A 21,362-nucleotide genomic window follows, 5' to 3' on the forward strand; every position below is an offset into this window, starting at 1 on the left:
AACTGAATGTCAACAAGCTGTCATTAGAGTATTAGTAGACTGTGTGCTTAATATCTTCTAACACTTTATTTTGATGGGTCCACAACATACAACATACTGACTATGAGAAACTTTGCAAGTATGTCAGCTTACTTAAACCTACCCTACTGAGAGTTAGTAGACATGTAGTTGCAAATTAATGAGAATTAGTTGACATGTAGTTACAAAGTTACTTAAAGTTAGTAGAATGTCTAAAGTGGACTATCGAAATAAAGTTATTTTTATTTCACATTATTTTAGAAAGCTGAGTTAAATTTCACTAGCCAAACTCAGGCCTGATTACTGCCAGACCTGTTGAATCAAGAAATCACTTAAATAGAACCTGTCTGACAAAGTGTAGCATGCTTAAAGAGCAACACATCATGCCGCGATCTAAAGAAATTCAAGAACAGATGAGAAAAAAAATAGTTCACATGTATCAGTCTGGAAAGGGTTATAAAGCCATTTCTACGGCTTTGGGACTCCAGCGAAAACTTGGAACAGTGGTGAACCTTCCCAGGAGTGGCCGGCCTACCAAAATTACTCCAAGAGCGCAATGGCGACTCATCCAGGAGGTCATAAAAGAACCCAGAACAATATTTAAAGAACTGCAGGCCTCACTTGTTTCAATTAAGGTCAGTGTTCATGATTCAACAATAAGAAAGCGACTGGGCAAAAACAGCATCCATGGGAGAGTTCCAAGGCAAAATCCATTGCTGACCAAAAAGAACACTCGAAGAAGGCTCGTCTCACATTTGCCAAAAAATATCTTCATTATCCCCAAGACTTTTGGGCAAATATTCTGTGGACTGATGAAACAAAAGTTAAACTTTTTGGAAGGTGTGTGTCCCGTTATATCTGGCATAAAACCAACACAGCATTTCATAAAAAGAGCACCATACCAACAGTCAAATGTGGTGGTGTTAGTGTGATGGTCTGAGGCTGCTTTGCAGCTTCAGAACCTGGATGACTTGCCATAATTGATGGAACCATGAATTCTGCACTCTATCAGAAAATCCTGAAGGAGAATATCCGGCCATCTGTTTGTGACCTCAAGCTCAAGCACACTTGGGTTCTGCAGCAGGACAATGATCCCAAACACACCAGCAAGTCCACCTCTGAATGGCTCAAGAAAAACAAAATTAAGGTTTTGGAGTGGCGAAGTTGAAGTCCAGACTTAAATCCGATTGAGATGCTGTGGCATGACCTTTAACAGTCCTTTCGTGCTTGAAAACCCTCCAATGTGGCTGAATTAAAACAATTCTGCAAAGAGATTGAAAAGAGTGGGCCAAAATTCCTCCACAGCAATGTGAAAGACGCATTGCCAGTTATCGCAAACGCTTGATTGTAGTTGTTGCTGCTAAGGCTGGCACAACCAGTTATTAGATTTAGGGGGCAATTACTTTTTCACGTAGGGCCAGGCAGGTTTGGACAGCTTTTTTCCCTTAATAAATGAAATCATTATTTCAAAACTGCATTATGTATTTATCTTTGTGTAATATAAAAATTTATCTGAATCATTCAAATGTGACAAATATGCAAAAAATGAAAAAAAGTTTTTCACACCACTGTACAGTATTTTTATTGTTGAATTAGGTTGATTTCATATTGGCCCTCATTGCATCATCAACAAACAAAGATTTTAAATAAATTATACACAGAAAGTGAGCAAAATGATAACATTAAACCATTTTCTATAGTTACAATTACTGAAGCTGTCAATCAGGTTACTGTCGGTTTACATGTGAGCTAATTGACTTTCCATCCGAGTTCTGCACTTTCACGAATACTCCCATTTTAATCAATTAAGTGTCCTACACTGCACAGTAAATCTGTAATTTACACTGTGTATCCTTGTTTTTTTAAAATAGGAGTTTGCATGAGAATGCGGTAGTGTGTGATGGTCAGGGAGCTTGAGCTGAACAAACCTCTGGTGTAGTGAGCAGATTTCTTCCAGTTCAGTGGTCATTTAGGGTAAAGCTTTTTTATGTTATGTCATGTTTCTCTACAACTCATTTTTATGCGCAAGTAAAAGTGAAATGTAAAGCAAGAATCTATGGATCAGACCACTTAAATCTCACACTTGAAGGATTTGAGAATTCTTAATAGCAACCTTTATGCTGCCTTGACAACATTCACCGACAGCTGGATGACTCGTATCACAAACATGAAATTGATCTTGCTCAATAACAACAGTGACAGTTTCAGTGCTCAGCAGATATCAGATGGGTCTTTAATCCAGGCATAAGTGGTCACTGAAGATGCATTGGAGACAAATGCAATTGCCAAGGGTTTACAGCTGTTCACTTGGGATCAGATCACCCAAAGTAGATTCAGGTCTTAACAGATTCCTTAATGGTCAGGATTTTTCAGTGAGTTGCATTAATACAGTAGGTGGTCTTTATAGGCGAGTCATTGTATCATGCACTCAACTAATTTGTTGAAAAACAGATTAATTCATGGATTCAGTAATTGACTGAATGTGTCTTTGGATAATTCACTCAACTGATTTGTTCAAAAATGCAGATTCATTCAGGAACACCGCTGCTGGGCTTTTTTGGAGCATTTTTTTGTTGGTGCAAAACTTGCTTTTAAAAATATCTGTCTAGTTTCTATTAATTTTCTTTCCAGTTTTAATTATTTTAGTGGAAGCTTTGTATAGAAAAAGATTACACTCTCTGAATTAGAAAAAATAAGCCCAGATATATTCAGCTAACACAAATCATTTCAAAAACACTTATAATGATCAACCTTTGTCTCTTCTTCAGAACCAGCTGACCCAAAGCACCAATGCATTAGAGAGTGCAGAGGAACTTTTGGAGTTTGCTAATAATGCGCTGCACATTACAGATGAGGGGGAATTCACAAAGGTAGATGTTTGATGTTTTTGATAAAGGATACTTGCAACTTAAGGCATCATTTATTTAATTTATTAAAATGCTGGGTTTGTTGTCTTTTCAAATTTCCATTTAATTTTCTGTGGCTCATTTAAAAACTGCAAGCAAAGAATGCCAAGAATTAAACAAGAACTACACATACTAATCCTACTTATTGTCTGGAACTTGATTTTTCACCTAAGTAATGCTAATGAAAAACAGAAGTTTATATTTCTATGATCTGTTAATTAAACGTGAATCTATTAAAACTAATGTGTATATAAAAACAATCTGATAAACTGCTCATCATCCTGTGCTTTATGATTTACCCTCTGTGTGTGCGTTTCTGTGGTTATGTATATCCAGTCGAATTGCATGCTTACACTTCACCTGCATGGCGATACTAACGACCTGCTCTTTTTTCCTCTCTTTATCTTCATCCTCAAGGCTGCCAAACAGATCAAAGATAGGTACAGTATATGTTCCACTCTCTGTATGTGGTTTGTTTGACCACTGCATGACACATACATTCAAATTGTTTGTTTTGCACTGTTGATCAACCCGTGTGTGTGTGTGTGTGTGTGTGCAGGTGTCTGACTCTAGGTTGGTCTATGTGCCTTTAAGTAGGTCATCCAGACACTTTAGCCATGCTTTATTTGTGATGTATGCACTGAATATCTATAGGATGTACACTGTCGTTTTGTGTTCACAGTTGGTCCTCAGACACTTAGTAGCAATAAGCTTACCTGCTAGTGAAGGGGTAGCATTAAATACAGCAACATAAATAAGATCTACACCTCTGCCATACACATTATGTGTATACCGTTTGTGTGTGTGTAATCAGCCTCAGTGCTTTGTAATCAGAGACTCTCCTTCAAGATGAAAAAAATATGTATGTATATATAGCCTATCTGCTGTAGCTTTACATTCATTGGGATTTAATCTAATACAGCCTGATTATTGGAAGTGGTAAGGCTTATTACACAGTTCTAAATTGTGATGAAATTATTCATTTATGCAATGGGGATGTCAACTAAACTATGGTGTGCTAAAAATGAGTAAGATGAATGAAATAAAATCTGCTAACAGACTATATTTTACTGCTATCCAGCACCTGTTTCACACTGCATGAGCGAGGCATGAGCAGGATGTGAGTAGCTTTAGTTATTTGGCGTGGGAAACTGCCATAGTCTTTAATAACAAAAAATAAATAAATATATATTAGGGCTGCAACAACGAATCGATTAAATCGATAAAAATCGATTACTAAAAGCGTTGGCAACGAATTTCATAATCGATTCGTTGTGTCGCGCGACGCGGAGACGTTTGATTATTAAAAAAAAAAAAAAAACTTTAGTTGAGCGCGGAGTGAACACACTCGGTCTCTCTCACGCACGGATGGTAGCAGAGTTTGGCGCCTCATAAAAAAAAAAAAAAACAGCGGCGGTAGAGGAAAGATACATAGCGGAGGCAGAGAAATCAGTGCGACCCAAGTCATCAAGGTGTGGGAGCAGGGCGGCGTTATGATGGCAGAGTATGGCAGTTGCCATACCCTAGCCCAGTCAGGTGCTGTGAAAAATTATCCAAACTTGAGTCGCTTATAATTGGTTTTTATTATTTTAAATCAGAGAGTTTTAAAAATAGTAAACCAATGATAAGCATTAAAATAACTTGTCAGTAAAACTTCGTAACGCCATTGGATCATCGAGCTCTCAGCGAGACCTCGTAACTTCACCCCGCCTCCGTTCAGATTGACTCACCGCGCACAGCCTGGAGAAGATGAGATCTCTGCTTTTTCGCAATGCAAGGGTGAATAAATAATTGGTGTTTGAATAGTACAGCGTTTTCTTTACTCAAACACTATGTTAGTAAAGGATAATGTTTTTGTGTGTTTGAAGAGTGGAGAAGAATTAGTTATTTGCTGTCTATATACGTTTTAAATATCCTGTGCATTATGTGCATAAGCGCTTAATTTGAGATTTTGGCCAAGTGTATTAAACAAGAAAAAACTAAGCGCCCATATACAGTGAGGAAAATAAGTATTTGAACACCCTGCTATTTTGCAAGTTCTCCCACTTAGAAATCATGGAGGGTCTGAAATTGTCATCGAGGTGCATGTCCACTGTGAGAGACATAATCTAAAAAAAAATCCAGAAATCACAATGTATGATTTTTAACTATTTATTTGTATGATACAGCTGCAAATAAGTATTTGAACACCTGTCTATCAGCTAGAATTCTGACCCTCAAAGACCTGTTAGTCTGCCTTTAAAATGTCCACCTCCACTCCATTTATTATCCTAAATTAGATGCACCTGTTTGAGGTCGTTAGCTGCATAAAGACACCTGTCCACCCCATACAATCAGTAAGAATCCAACTACTAACATGGCCAAGACCAAAGAGCTGTCCAAAGACACTAGAGACAAAATTGTACACCTCCACAAGGCTGGAAAGGGCTACGGGAAATTGCCAAGCAGCTTGGTGAAAAAGGTCCACTGTTGGAGCAATCATTAGAAAATGGAAGAAGCTAAACATGACTGTCAATCTCCCTCGGACTGGGGCTCCATGCAAGATCTCACCTCGTGGGGTCTCAATGATCCTAAGAAAGGTGAGAAATCAGCCCAGAGCTACACGGGAGGAGCTGGTCAATGACCTGAAAAGAGCTGGGACCACCGTTTCCAAGGTTACTGTTGGTAATACACTAAGACGTCATGGTTTGAAATCATGCATGGCACGGAAGGTTCCCCTGCTTAAACCAGCACATGTCCAGGCCCGACTTAAGTTTGCCAATGACCATTTGGATGATCCAGAGGAGTCATGGGAGAAAGTCATGTGGTCAGATGAGACCAAAATAGAACTTTTGGTCATAATTCCACTAAACGTGTTTGGAGGAAGAAGAATGATGAGTACCATCCCAGGAACACCGCTGCTGGGCTTTTTGGAGCATTTTTTGTTGGTGCAAAACTTGCTTTTAAAAATATCTGTCTAGTTTCTATTAATTTTCTTTCCAGTTTTAATTATTTTAGTGGAAGCTTTGTATAGAAAAGATTACACTCTCTGAATTAGAAAAATAAGCCCAGATATATTCAGCTAACACAAATCATTTCAAAAACACTTATAATGATCAACCTTTGTCTCTTCTTCAGAACCAGCTGACCCAAAGCACCAATGCATTAGAGAGTGCAGAGGAACTTTTGGAGTTTGCTAATAATGCGCTGCACATTACAGATGAGGGGGAATTCACAAAGGTAGATGTTTGATGTTTTTGATAAAGGATACTTGCAACTTAAGGCATCATTTATTTAATTTATTAAAATGCTGGGTTTGTTGTCTTTTCAAATTTCCATTTAATTTTCTGTGGCTCATTTAAAAACTGCAAGCAAAGAATGCCAAGAATTAAACAAGAACTACACATACTAATCCTACTTATTGTCTGGAACTTGATTTTTCACCTAAGTAATGCTAATGAAAAACAGAAGTTTATATTTCTATGATCTGTTAATTAAACGTGAATCTATTAAAAACTAATGTGTATATAAAAACAATCTGATAAACTGCTCATCATCCTGTGCTTTATGATTTACCCTCTGTGTGTGCGTTTCTGTGGTTATGTATATCCAGTCGAATTGCATGCTTACACTTCACCTGCATGGCGATACTAACGACCTGCTCTTTTTTCCTCTCTTTATCTTCATCCTCAAGGCTGCCAAACAGATCAAAGATAGGTACAGTATATGTTCCACTCTCTGTATGTGGTTTGTTTGACCACTGCATGACACATACATTCAAATTGTTTGTTTTGCACTGTTGATCAACCCGTGTGTGTGTGTGTGTGCAGGTGTCTGACTCTAGGTTGGTCTATGTGCCTTTAAGTAGGTCATCCAGACACTTTAGCCATGCTTTATTTGTGATGTATGCACTGAATATCTATAGGATGTACACTGTCGTTTTGTGTTCACAGTTGGTCCTCAGACACTTAGTAGCAATAAGCTTACCTGCTAGTGAAGGGGTAGCATTAAATACAGCAACATAAATAAGATCTACACCTCTGCCATACACATTATGTGTATACCGTTTGTGTGTGTGTAATCAGCCTCAATGCTTTGTAATCAGAGACTCTCCTTCAAGATGAAAAAATATGTATGTATATATAGCCTATCTGCTGTAGCTTTACATTCATTGGGATTTAATCTAATACAGCCTGATTATTGGAAGTGGTAAGGCTTATTACACAGTTCTAAATTGTGATGAAATTATTCATTTATGCAATGGGGATGTCAACTAAACTATGGTGTGCTAAAATGAGTAAGATGAATGAAATAAAATCTGCTAACAGACTATATTTTACTGCTATCCAGCACCTGTTTCACACTGCATGAGCGAGGCATGAGCAGGATGTGAGTAGCTTTAGTTATTTGGCGTGGGAAACTGCCATAGTCTTTAATAACAAAAATAAATAAATAAATAAATATATATTAGGGCTGCAACAACGAATCGATTAAATCGATAAAAATCGATTACTAAAAGCGTTGGCAACGAATTTCATAATCGATTCGTTGTGTCGCGCGACGCGGAGACGTTTGATTATTAAAAAAAAAAAAACAAAAAGAGCGGCGGTAGAGGAAAGATACATAGCGGAGGCAGAGAAATCAGTGCGACCCAAGTCATCAAGGTGTGGGAGCAGGGGCGGCGTTTGCGTATGGCAGAGTATGGCAGTTGCCATACCCTAGCCCAGTCAGGTGCTGTGAAAAATTATCCAAACTTGAGTCGCTTATAATTGGTTTTTATTATTTTAAATCAGAGAGTTTTAAAAATAGTAAACCAATGATAAGCATTAAAATAACTTGTCAGTAAAACTTCGTAACGCCATTGGATCATCGAGCTCTCAGCGAGACCTCGTAACTTCACCCCGCCTCCGTTCAGATTGACTCACCGCGCACAGCCTGGAGAAGATGAGATCTCTGCTTTTTCGCAATGCAAGGGTGAATAAATAATTGGTGTTTGAATAGTACAGCGTTTTCTTTACTCAAACACTATGTTAGTAAAGGATAATGTTTTTGTGTTAGTCCATTTTATTTTATTTTATTATTATTATAACCGCTCAGGGATGTTCAAGGAGCAACATGTTTGTGCATTTTCTAAAGATTTTAGTTCTGTTTTTGAATAAAGGGTTGGAAATGAATGCTTTTCTTTTCTTTTTAAAATCCGATTCATCGATTAATCGAAAAATTAATCGACAGATTAATCGATTATTAAGATAATCGTTAGTTGCAGCCCTAATATATATATATATATATATATATATATATATATATATAAAGGTATAATATATATATATATATATATTTATAATGGGATAATTTTTGGAACTACTACAAATTTGATTCTCATGAAATAATTTGTTGAGGGTGAAGACCTTACTTACACCACATTGGTAAATAATTTCCATAGACCCCAACCTATGTGAAGGCTGTAATACGGGAAGTGAAATGAATACACACTGCTTATGGATTTATGAAATATAGTGACTCTGAAGCATGCAAATAAGTAGTTTTTTTTCTGCGAAGGTTTGTAAAATGCAAGGAAAGTTATACAGTTTGTAACTGCCGCAGAGATCTGAAGCACAAATATGAATCACTTGATCAGTGGGATCCAAATGTCGCAGAGTACTTAAAAATGTGAAAATAACATGAACATAGGTCATAGAGTGCTGCAGCGATGACATTTTTGTAGGCCAACCAGTATGTTAGCACCACCTCGGGATTTTTCCATTGGCCTATTCTTACACGTTGTTTATCATGATAATTACCAACGGTCGCCAGAAGTAAAAAAACTAAATGTATGCTGTAAACCAAAGGTGCACAAACTTTTCACCAAAAAGCAAACTTGATTAAAGGCAGAGGGCTAAAAGTAAATGTTGCATTATATCCATATATATTAAAATGTATTTATTTGTTCTGTATGTTGGTCAGTATGTTCTCTAATGTTAAAAAGCAAAGAAAATTTAGAAGTGAAGAAATGCTCCAATTACTTGTTTTTTATTCCAGTGTGGCATGATATGGTATGGTGGGCCAAATCAATGGTCATCTTGGGTCAGCTTTGCCCCTTAGGCCCGGGTTTGGACATCTGTGCTCCGAACAGACTAAACCACAGTTACATGACTTTTCAGTTTCACCACCAGTTAAGCTTACAACAAGTCTTTCAGTCTTTATTTAAAAACATTTTCACTGAAAGTTTGAGTTAGAATAGTTTGCAGGACATGAGCATAAACACAATGAGGCTGTTAAAGCGAACTAGTGAGTAGATGATTTTACCTGCTTGGTGACTGGTTGTCCCATTTAGACACTTGTTAGCAAACGCCTTTTTAAGACAAGAAAAAAATAAATAAATAAATAAAAAAATCATAAGGTATTACTGATGTATTTTATGTCATAGAATAAAACATGAAAATATCTTGAGCTAATTTTCACCACAGACCTTTTTTCAGGCATTTAACCAAAAACCCATTAAACAATTTATTGATTTGGGACGATGAACCCAGTAAAATGCCAAGTATTTTATGGTTTTTGGCCTACAATAGTAAATCATCCATACAGCACTCTACAGATCCCGAAGTTCTGAGCAGTGAAACGACTCAGCTTATAACTGTAGTTATAACAAATATATCTAAACTATTATATTTTGCTTTTAGGGTCACAATGGCTCCTGCTTTCCGCTTGACTATGAAGCCCAAAGCCACAGATAATATGACCTACCTGATGGTGGACTTCAGTCAAGAGAGACAGCTTCTGCAGGGCCTCAAGTTCCTCCCCGGTAAGCTAATTACTAATGTTATTTAACTGCTTGTATTACAGGATCAACCCATCTTGAGTTTGAACCTATATAACCTATGAGTTACCAACGCAGCATCTGCCATCTGTGCCTATGTTACTAAACCTGTCATAGAAGAATCTACTATAATCTGTTCTGTAAATATGATGATTATAATTCTTATCATCATACAAATGTTTCCCCACCCAAAGGATATTAACATTCATTTAAAGGAATGTTATTGTTATGTTTACTGAAACATCTAAAATATGCCATTTTACATATTAAAAGTACAAACGTAACACTCAGATATTACATGTGACTGATGTGTTGGCGTGACTACTTTAAAAACCTGTTAAGTTACCTACAATCTTTTGTTTCGTGCCAGCTAAATAAGTAAACCCTGTCACTTTTCACAGGTACTCAGTACAAAACTTAGTTTGCATTATTAAAGAGTTATTAAAAGAATAGTTCACCCAAAAATGGAAATAATGAATATACAGTAAGTCCTACTGTACTGCACGGATCTAATATAATGTTACACATCACGTTTTCCCCAACAGTTCCCCATACGTTGATTTAAGACATAACAGATTATGTTTGCATGAATAGCCTACTTAAATACTGTAATTCTGTGTATACAGTATGTGTATATTTTTCGGGATCGCACGCTGGCGGAAGCGCCTTTATGTGCGTCATTCATATGTGAGTCAGCAGCAGCGCAAGAAGCGAGCAGCAGAGAAAAAGATACTCCTCTTAGAAATTGTACAAATAAAGATCATTTTAGATGTTTAATTTCTATTTGGAACATTGGGATTACTAGACGAGGGCTTAATGAACTCATTTTTGTGAAGACCTGAAATTCAACCAAAATTTACATTTTTCACTTTTTTTGTCTGTAGCTTAAAATTAGCCCTTGCGCATTCCGACTCATTTTGCCAGCACGGGTCACATATGAGTTTGTTTCTTCATCATAGAAATGTAGCATTCCATCACTTGCTCACCAGGGGATCCTCTGCAGTGAATGGGCGCCGTCAGAATGAGAGTCAGTCCAAACAACTGATAAAAACAACACAATAATCCATGAGTAATCCACATGCCTCAAGTCCATCTATTAACACCTTGTGAAGTGAAAAGCTGAGTGTTTGTAAGAAACAAATCCTTCATTAAAATGTCTTAAAGGTGAATTTTTTTTTTACTACAAACATGCAGTTTTCCATTTCACAAAATTGATGGATTGGAGTGGTGTGGATTATTGTGATGTTTTTATCATCTTTTTGGACTCTCATTCTGACGGCACCCATAATGGTATTAATAAAAACATTATTCTTCCGCCAAACAATGTAGTTCCTCAGAAACGGTTGTGGTTTCAACAAAGTGGTTGCAGAGCAACACACAGATGTAAACAAAGGTGTATGTTTGTAGAGTAATTTACAACAGCTTCTAATGCGGCTCAACCAATCAAAATCAAGGACCGGAACTATCCGTTTTATAATAAGCATTTGTTTTGTAATGTTCAGTGTTAGTTTTAGAATTGCTCTGTCAAATGATTCAGTATCCTAACTTATATTTGCATGTGTTATGATAAGCTCTACTGATTTGTGGTTCATTGCGTGGAGTGACTGCACTGAACTGACTGCTTGTTTTATCTGCTGTTCACGTGTGTGTAATCATGCGTCAGGATGACTCTCTGCACTTTTGTGAGTCACTCTGGCTTTCGGGTCTACAAATGCACCAAATCCAGACATATAAATCTTTTTAAAAATAGCACTGAAAAATAACACCCCCTCTCAGCTCTATCATCACAGTACAAGAAGAGGATATACTAAACTAAGTGTTTCAGATATCAAATCAAGACAAATTATAACTCTTCTCTCTGTCTAATCACTTATGTGCCTAAGTCTGACAACCCCTGATCTAGATTATATTCTAATTATCTGCTTTTAAGTATCTCTCTGCTTCTTTGTCATATGACACCATTATAAGACAAAATTCATGAATATTAATTTGCTGACACTGAGGTAATCTTCCAAGACTGTGCTAGCTTAACATTTGCATGGATATTTTTTTAAGTTAATATTAACAGTCATTTAGAGATTGAGTCTGTATAGAGAGCTCATCTCTGATATGTCAAAACTCAAGACATGATTAATTTAGATAAAATGCACAAAACCATTTAAACAGATAAAATTTCTTAATAAAATGGAAGTTGTGATTTGTGTGACGTTCGTTCTTTCACAAGCATAAATGAACAATTTATTTAACAGCTTATATTGATAACCAGCCAGAATACAGAAACTCAAATGTGAAGTTTACTTCAGTATGTTTTACCATTACACATTTTCCACACATCTGCCTTTTTCCTTTTAAAAACGGCACTTTTCCTTGTTTGAAATGCTATCGGCTGATAAAACTATATTGAATAATAGCCAATAACAGAATTGTGCTTTTAATACAAAAAAAAATCAATTTTTATTACAACCCGAATTCCGGAAATGTTGGGATGTTTTTTAAATTTGAATAAAATGAAAACTAAAAGACTTTCAAATCACATGAGCCAATATTTTAACATAGATAAAATAACAAATGTTTAAACTGAGAAATTTTACACTTTTAGCCCCTAAATGAGCTCATTTCAAATTTGATGCTTGCTACAGGTTTCAAAAAACTTGGCACGGGGGCAACAAAGATTCAGCTGGGAGAAAATCTAGCAGCTAATTAAGTTAAATGTAATTTTATGCATTTCAAATTTGATGCCCGCTACAGGTCTCAAAATAGTTGGGACGGGGGCATGTTTACCATGGTTTCTGGAGTTTTGGTGTTGGAATTTGGTCCCATTCTTGCCTGATATTGGTTTCCAGCTGCTGAAGAGTTCGTGGTCGTTTTTGACGTATTTTTCGTTTAATGATGCGCCAAATGTTCTCTATAGGTGAAAGATCTGGACTGCAGGCAGGCCAATTCAGCACCCGGACTCTTCTACTACGAAGCCATGCTGTTGTAGTAGCTGCAGTATGTGGTTTTGCATTGTCCTGCTGAAATACACAAGACCTTCCCTGAAATAGACGTCATCTGGAGGGGAGCATATGTTGCTCTAAAACCTTTATATAGCTTTCAGCATTCATAGTGCCTTCCAAAACATGCAAGCTGCCCATACCGTATTCACTTATGCACCCCCGTACCATCAGAGATGCTGGCTTTTGAACTGAACGCTGGTGACACGCTGGAAGTTCTCCCTCCTCTTTAGCCCGGAGGACACAGCGTCCGTGATTTCCAACAAGAATGTCAAATTTGGACTCGTCTGACCACAGAGCACTTTTCAACTTTGAAACAGTCCATTTTAAATGAGCCTTGGCCCAAAGGATACGACTGCGCTTCTCGACCATGTTCACATATGGCTTCCCTGCATGATAGAGCTTTAGTTGGAATCTGCAGATGGCACGGCGGATTGCGTTTACCGACAGTGGTTTCTGGAAGTATTTCTGGGCCCAATTAGTAATGTCAATGACAGAATCATGCTGATGAGTGATGCAGTGTCGTCTGAGGGGCCGAAGACCACGGGCATCCAACAAAGGTCTTCGGCCTTCTCCCTTACGCACAGAGATTTCTCCAGTTTCTCTGAATCCTTTGATGATGTTATGCACTGTAGATGATGAGATTTGCAAAGCCTTCGCAATTTGACGTTGAAGAACGTTGTTTTTAAAGTATTCCACAATCTTTTTACACACTCTTTCACAGATTGGAGAGCCTCTGCCCATCTTTACTTCTGAGAGACTCTGCCTCTCTAAGACATCCCTTTTATAGCTAATCATGTTACAGACCTGATGCCAATTAACTTAATTAGTTGCTAGATGTTCTCCCAGCTGAATCTTTGTTGCCCCCGTGCCAACTTTTTTGAAACCTGTAGCAAGCATCAAATTTGAAATAAGCTAATTTAGTGGATAAAAGTGTAAAATTTCTCCATTTAAACATTTGTTATGTTCTCTATTTTCTATTGTGAATAAAATATTAGCTCATGTGATTTGAAAGTCTTGTCGTTTTCATTTTATTCAAATTTAAAAAATGTCCCAACATTTCCGGAATTCGGGTTGTATTAGCAGATGAGCATGTGGGCTAAAAGTGGGTCACCCACTACTGGCACCCCTGGCTCCTTGTATTTTGCTCTGATACTTGGTGACCTGACAGCGTGTTTTTTGCGTGTAGCCGGATGGGTTGAGCAGAGTTAATTTAGAAACATAAAACTCAAATCTGTCCCCAGCCAACCTGAGAAGCATGGAGAGAGGATCAGAGTTACTGTACAGCGTAGCTGCATTAGAAGAAGAGAAGAGTGGTGCTATTTATGACTGGATGTTATCTTTGGACAGGGATCTTTAACAGGATATTTAGGATACAAGACAATCTCATATGCAGTATATTTTTGACTCTCTATAGAGACATACTACTGAGAGACATACTACTCATGTCTTCAAATGAAAAATGAAGGAAATTTTAAGTGCAAAAGTAATCAATTTTCCAAACCAATAAGTTGATGTAGGTGCTGATTACTTACAAATTGTGGTCAGTTATTGATTGCAAATTATATGTCAAAACTTCTGGTCAGTAACATAATCTATAACATTAAACATTGAAGTTAATATAATCAGACTGCTTTTTGATTACTTTTAGGTTACTTTAGTTTACCACATTGATTTGAATTGGATAATTGATTGTTTTTAAAGGGGCTACTTCAAGTAAATATGTCTAAAAAGTTTGGCTGACAATAAAGTTTGAGAATCCAATTATGTATCATACGGCATCAGTTGGCATTTTAATTTGTTTAAAAGACATATGCCTTCTAAAAACATAGTAATACATGGTTAAATTGAAATGTGTTCATGAAGAATTGATTTTAAATGCTATATAGTTGTGATGTTGAGAAAACAAAACATTGCAAAACATTTCTCAGGGCCCTATTATTATTAATAAATTGTTAAAGTTTATGAATTAAATTGATTAGACATGCTTTTTGGTTATTAAAATGTAATTAAACTATTAAAATGTAATTAAAAAATAAATGGAAAAGAACTTGGGGAAAAATAAAACAGATTTCATTTCAAGCAAATAAAAAATAACCTTCTTAAAACTAATATTTTCGTTAAGCATCTAAGACTTTTGGAAATTAAGTGTGCATTAAGTAATTTGCTGTTGAATTACAAAGATCTTGTAACCCAGACCCATTCCTGTCTGTAAATATTCTAAAACAGCTTAATGTAGCTTTTACATCTCAGACCTTACTCCCTTTTTCAAAAAGACAATCTAATTAAATGAAGTTGTTACATGCATTTAAGCACACGACTGCCCATATTTGTTGAGTCACTTTGTTGTAATAAGGAGCAAGTAGAATACATGCCGTTGTTAAAAACCAGAATAAATGACAATAAGATGTTACCTACCTGTAATGCCTTTAAACCGGCAGTGTACAAGTAAATTGCTGTTTTTGCTTTGAGCATTGCAACTCTTTGAGCACTGCATAAAACACTGCCTATTAAATGGTGAAAATAGGTCATAAAACACAAGACATAAATATGTATGCCAGTAAGTGGACAAAAACATGTATGATATGACTCCTTCAAGGTAATATCAAAATCAAAATTCTGCATGCCCTGTTCTGATTTTCTGCATATAGTGCCAAGAGCTCCAGAGATAGTGCTCGGGGACTGTCTGGTCATAGATAATGAGGTGACCGTAACATGGAGAATGCCAGTGGAGGACAGCAAGATTGACCATTACATCTTAGAGTACAGAAAAACCAACCACGAGGGTCTGCCGCGTGTGAAGGATGAGCAGTGCTGGGAGGTGGTGGACAACATCAAGACCACTGAGTACACCCTACAAGGTGCTGACAGCACTGTTCTGCTCAAAATATTTTACATTTCCCACTTTTGTGCATTAGGAAAACTGATTGCTCTTTTCATTTGACAGGGTTAAGATTTGACAACAAATTCATGAACTTCCGGGTAAGAGCATGTAACAAAGCAGCCGCAGGGGATTATTCGGATCCGGTCACCTTAGAAACTAGAGGTATTAAAGCACGTAAAATCATATGTACATGTGTATGTACACGTACAATTCTGGAGGTCAGAAAGATTTCTAACAGAAATTCATACTTTTATAAATCAAGGATGCATTAAGTTGATAAAAAAGTGAGAGTAAAGACATTTATTATGTTACAAAAAATTCTGTTTCAAATAAATGCTGTTCTTTTGAACTTTACATCCATCAAAGATCACAGTTTCCATAAAAAATTCCATTGCTTCTTAAGCATCAAATCAGCATATTAGAATGATTTCTGAAGGATCATGTGACACAGAAGACTGGAGTAATGATGCTGAAAATTCAGCTTTGATCACAGATTTTATTTTATTTTTTACATTTATTACAATAGAATAGTTATTTTAAATTTTAAAATCTATTTCACAACCTTACCAACCCAAACCTTTAAACAGTAGTTTTATCAGTAAAAACATATGTTATTGAACTGTCCTGTTAGTATTTCTGTGATATTGATGGTCGTGCTTCTCTGTGTTAGCGTTTAACTTCGGCTTTGACTCCACGTCATCTCATCTGAATCTGAAGGTGGAGGACAGGAGCGTGGAATGGGATCCTCAGGGAGGAAAAGGAGTAGACAGCAAAGTCAAAGGGAAGGAGAACAAGGGCAGGTAAGAAATTTAAGCTACAGCATCTTTCTTTCATCGAGTCAGCAATGGATGAGATGAAACATACATGTTCTTGTACTCTTTGATGAGATTTTAATATAGTTTAAAAAATTCTGCTTCATCACACTGAAACCTGGTGTGTGTTGGGAGGTTTTCAGGTTCGGCTGCTAGTACTTTGGCTGTTAGTAATTTATTAATCAACACATCAGTTAGTGTAAGGCCCTATCTGGAATGTGTTGTTATTGTTAAAGGGATAGTTCACCCAAATTCTATCATTAATTACTTACCTTCATGTCGTTCCAAACCTGTAAGACCTTCATTCATCTTTGGAACACAAATTTAAATATTTTTGATGAAATCCAAGAGCTTTCTGACCCTGCATAGACAGCAACGCAACTGACACGTTCAAGGCCCAGAAAGGTAGTAAGGACATTGTTAAAATAGTCCATGTGACATCAGTGGTTCAACCATAATGTTATGAAGCTACAAGAATACTTTTTTCTTTTTTTCTATGCTAATTTAAAATTAGTCTAAAATAAATATGCTTCATACTCTACATTTTAATATTGTAATGTCTAAATTCACTTTTAGCATTTTAGTTTACAGTGTTTAAATTATTTCAACAAAGTAGTGTAGAATTGGCAATAACATAAAAATAATTCGTTTTTTAACATCAGTGCATCCCTAATAACTCCCTGCTCTTGTTTTCCTTTTCTACAATCAGCAGTGCACATTTCACCAATCTGAAGAATATGTCAAGGTGACCGTGTGTCTCTTAGCAGTGGTCTTTAGCTCTTTCTGACAGCAATAAACCAAGCGCTACTGCTGGCCTAGCTAGAGCCCTTTAGACCAGCTCCTCTACAGGCATTGTGTTCACAAAGACAGATCTGAGCAAAGCGTTTCATGAAAAAGGATTACAGATCACTGCATAACTTTAATCTACATTGTATCTTTCAGGAAATTCACATATTAGTTCCAAGCTTACAAAATATGAATTATTGATCATTTTGAAAGAAATGCATCTTCAATTTTAATCTAAATTCAGTATCTTACTTGTGATCCTTATTTATGAAATGTCTTCTTCTGAGGGTTTTTTCTGTGTTTCTAAACTGAGTGCTCTTATGGATTTTGCATGTGCTGGCTGTAAGTGTTACTGAAAGTAGATTCAATAGAATTATATTATATATAATCATCAGTTCTGACAATGATTCTGACCAAAAACTCACCTGTACCTGACATCTTTGCTATCTCCTCTCTCTTTAAAACTTGGCTACTTCTTACTGTGTTTAAAAGAAATGTTATCAAATGATGACCTAAATATTAGTTTTGCAACATTTAATCAACTTAATTCTAAATACAAAGTTGCTTTTCCATGCTCACATCCTTATGACCGTGGTGAGTAAGCTTTCGTCTGAAATCACCGCTCTTATGCTTTTCTCATCAGTCATTCCATTACGGCAAACAAAGTGCACTGAACAACATCAATTTTGCATGTAATTACACCGGTCATGCATTGTAACTAAACCATCTGGTATGCCAAGAACCTTGTGATAATGCTCCATCATTTACAATGTGTGGGTCGTCCTTCACCGGCCAGCTATTCATATGCTAATATGTGGGATCTGACATATGGCTAATGGAGGAGGGGAGATCATGAGCCCTGCACAAAGGGTTTAATCGTTCCTTTTCATAATATTCAGAATTATTTTGTGTTAAATAATAATACACTTATTTGTGCACTTTGTTGAATCCTACATCAAGTACACAACAAAATACACAATCAATTGCCAATAGTTTTCTTGCCTAATTGATCTACACTAGCCATTCATAGTATGCACATCCATTAGTGTATATAGATATATAGATATATAGCAGTTTTGCTGTTTTTTGTTGCAATAAATGTATTGAGTAGCATTGCGTCATTTGTGCTGCTGTGGCTAACGTTATGTACTGCTTTTCCATTCATTTCTCCATTAGATTTTTCATAGTTCTTTTCCCACCCCCATCGGCTGTAGGCATCACAAACAGGGACATGCTGTGTTTGATAACTAACTGACAGTGACTTTCTTCTCTTCCTCTTGCTCTTTGTGTGTTGTGGGACTTGGAGTTTGTGTTTGCGCATGTTTGATGATTGATCTTTGTCCTCAACCCAAGTGTGTGTGTAGTGACTGTCTGTGTTTCTCTGATGGTTTCAGAAGTGGAACTCCATCTCCTAAAAGAACATCAGTGACGCGCTCACCCGCCCCGAGAGGAGCCAGGGATCGCTTCACTGGAGAGTCCTACACAGTATTGGGTACCAAAACAGCCTTAGAAATCCTAAAGTGTCTATGCTATTCAAAAGACTGGAATCATTTTGGAAGAATGTCTTTGTTTTTGAAGGAAACTGATGCTTCTCTTCATCAATTTTGGAAAAACTATCCCTGTCTCTTAAAAGTTGGGGTTTAAAAGGCTATTAATATTCAGTAATATCATTAATTTGATGGTACTGAAAACAGATGTGAAAAAAACTTGAATGGATTTGAATAGTTGAATAATGACACTATTGCACTCTGTAGGGCTGCTTTGTGGTTGAAATGGAGGATGTTTCATATTTAATGGACTTTGCAACAGTGACACTGTTTTGAAACAACATTGAACTAATTTGAACTGAATAATGACAATTGTCTTCTGTAGAGCTGCTTTACTGGCTGAATCAAATTTGTTTCATAATGTATTAACTTTGCAACACTGACGCTGTTATTGAATAAAATTGAATCAACGTTGACTCTAAATTGTCAAATCAAGCTATATTTTTATATAGCACTTTGCAACAATCTTACTTATTTGTGATGCTGATTTGAAACTATTTTTATTGTATAAAGTTCTTCAGTGATGAAGCAAATACAGTTTCAGCTGTAGTGTCATTATTCACCTAAAGTCAATTCAGTGTCGATTTAGATAAGTGCAAAGTTCATCAAATTATGAAATTAGATTAATTCAGATATAAGCAGCTCTACAAAAGACAATGGTGTCATTATTCAGCTTTTAATAACTGAACTGAATTATGACAGTATTGTCTTCTGTAGAGTTGCTGTGTAGTTGAAATTGAATTTAATTAAGAATGATTTAACTTTGCAACACTGAACCGAATGGAGCTGAATAATGACACTTGTCTTCTATAGAGTTGCTTTACAGGCTGAGTTGAATTCAATTCAATTGAATTTAATGGTAATTAATGAACATTAACACTGTTATTTTTGTTTATTATGGTGAAGCTGCTTTGAAACAATCTGTATTGCCTAAAGCTCTAAAATATATATGTGACTTGACTTCAAACCAACATATAATACACATCCACAGAACAGTGGCTACTGGAATAACGCCACTTTATTGACATTGTAATAATTTGAAGACTGTTTTAATTAAACCTGTGTGTTTGTATGCATGTTTAGGTGACACCAGTATAGAGTCTGGCCAACATTACTGGGAAGTGAAGCCTCAGAAAGACTGTAAGTCCTACAGTCTTGGTTTGGCCTACAGAAACCTTGGGAAATTTGACCAGTTGGGGAAGACCAACACCACCTGGTGTATCCACGTCAACAACTGGCTGCAGAACTCATTTGCGGCCAAACACAACAATAAGGCAAAGAATCTGGACATCCCGGTACCAGACAGCATAGGAGTCTACTGTGACTTTGATCGGGGTAATGAACAAAATCTGATCTAAAATGGCAAAATTTATAGCACTTTTTAATCCAATAAAGCCTTCTGTATCATATTTTGTGGCGTATTTCTAAGGCCTCTAAATGACAAACATGATCAAACTTTTGCTGGAAATGTTTTTGTACACAATCTACTTCATGCCTTCTGTCGTCTGATTGAAAATTTTAAATTTTTGGCAAGTTAAAGGCCTTTTAGTATAATCGTAAAAATGTTCACCTTTTTGCTGTGAAATCTTTTCTGTAAAGTCAACATAAGAGTAACTTTAAATTTTTTTCACAAACTTAAAAAAAAAAAAGATTTTCAAGAAACTGTTCTGTTTAAAAAAAAAATCTGCCTATTGTTTTTTCATATATCAGGCTTTACAGGGTCAAACACTATATATATATATATATATATATATATAATTTTTTTTGTCAGATTAAATTGATTCAGTAGCTCACACCTGATTCCTTGGTTCTGTTATCCATGTCTTCTGTGATATTATGGGTAGCTTAAGTGTTGTATGTTCATGTCATGCTCCATTTTTTACGACTGCCATAGTCTATAGGGAACATTATAGCCCACCCTCAGGTTTCTCACATGTGCAATCAGATACCTACAGATTGAGTTTCCACCATTTCCATTCATGCTTTTCTTGTGAGCTGGTTCGTGCTGAATAACTGCAGCAAGTAAATGTGACTGCTGCTATTTATTAATAGCTTAATTTTTAATGTTTTTTTTTTTGTTTGTTTTCTCCAGGCCAACTTTCCTTCTATAATGCTGAAAATAAACAATTGCTTCATACTTTTAAAGTGAAGTTCACCCAACCTGTTGTGCCAGCTTTCATGGTGAGTTAGAGTACAAACATTTTATTTACACATGCAAATATGGGTTATTCTAATGCAAACCATGCCCCATTTTTCATGTATAAAAAAAGATGATGATGTAATAGAATCAGGCAAGAGGGAAAAAATGAAAAACACTGAAAGTGAGTGTTGATTGTTTACAAATAATAGGTTTGTAATAGTATAAGCTTGTAATAGTCATGTGCTGAAGTATTAACACCACTTCTTCTCAAAGCTTTTTTTAAAGAAATGATGCACTGAAAATTATACTCTATGCATTGATGCATCATGTCCTTGTTACAGTGTAATTATACAATTAAGTGATGACATGTCATTATTACTATTAGGGTTTGGTTTAGTTAATTTACTGTAAGTCCATTTAACATGTATAACAAAGACACTGTAGAGTAAAATAAAGCATTGCTGCAGCTGCTTTATG

The 21,362-nt window shown here is 36.2% G+C and overlaps 1 protein-coding gene across 3 annotated transcripts in view; it reads left to right on the top strand.

Annotated features, from left to right (window-relative positions):
- Positions 1 to 21,362, top strand: part of fsd1l (fibronectin type III and SPRY domain containing 1-like) — a 39,614-nt gene that overhangs the window by 12,571 nt on the left and 5,681 nt on the right. The window contains exons 4-13 of one of the 3 annotated variants that reach the window (XM_058775874.1): positions 2,787 to 2,888; positions 3,342 to 3,364; positions 9,587 to 9,708; positions 15,368 to 15,577; positions 15,664 to 15,762; positions 16,271 to 16,400; positions 17,122 to 17,157; positions 18,593 to 18,690; positions 19,829 to 20,080; positions 20,838 to 20,926. In XM_058775874.1, coding sequence (XP_058631857.1) covers positions 2,787 to 2,888; positions 3,342 to 3,364; positions 9,587 to 9,708; positions 15,368 to 15,577; positions 15,664 to 15,762; positions 16,271 to 16,400; positions 17,122 to 17,157; positions 18,593 to 18,690; positions 19,829 to 20,080; positions 20,838 to 20,926 — 1,161 coding nt within the window. The remainder of the gene's footprint in view (positions 1 to 2,786; positions 2,889 to 3,341; positions 3,365 to 9,586; positions 9,709 to 15,367; positions 15,578 to 15,663; positions 15,763 to 16,270; positions 16,401 to 17,121; positions 17,158 to 18,592; positions 18,691 to 19,828; positions 20,081 to 20,837; positions 20,927 to 21,362) is intronic. The other 2 variants (XM_058775875.1, XM_058775876.1) reach the window with 2 other exon arrangements.

Source organism: Onychostoma macrolepis, chromosome 05, assembly GCF_012432095.1.
Source record: "Onychostoma macrolepis isolate SWU-2019 chromosome 05, ASM1243209v1, whole genome shotgun sequence".
NCBI lineage: Eukaryota > Metazoa > Chordata > Actinopteri > Cypriniformes > Cyprinidae > Onychostoma > Onychostoma macrolepis.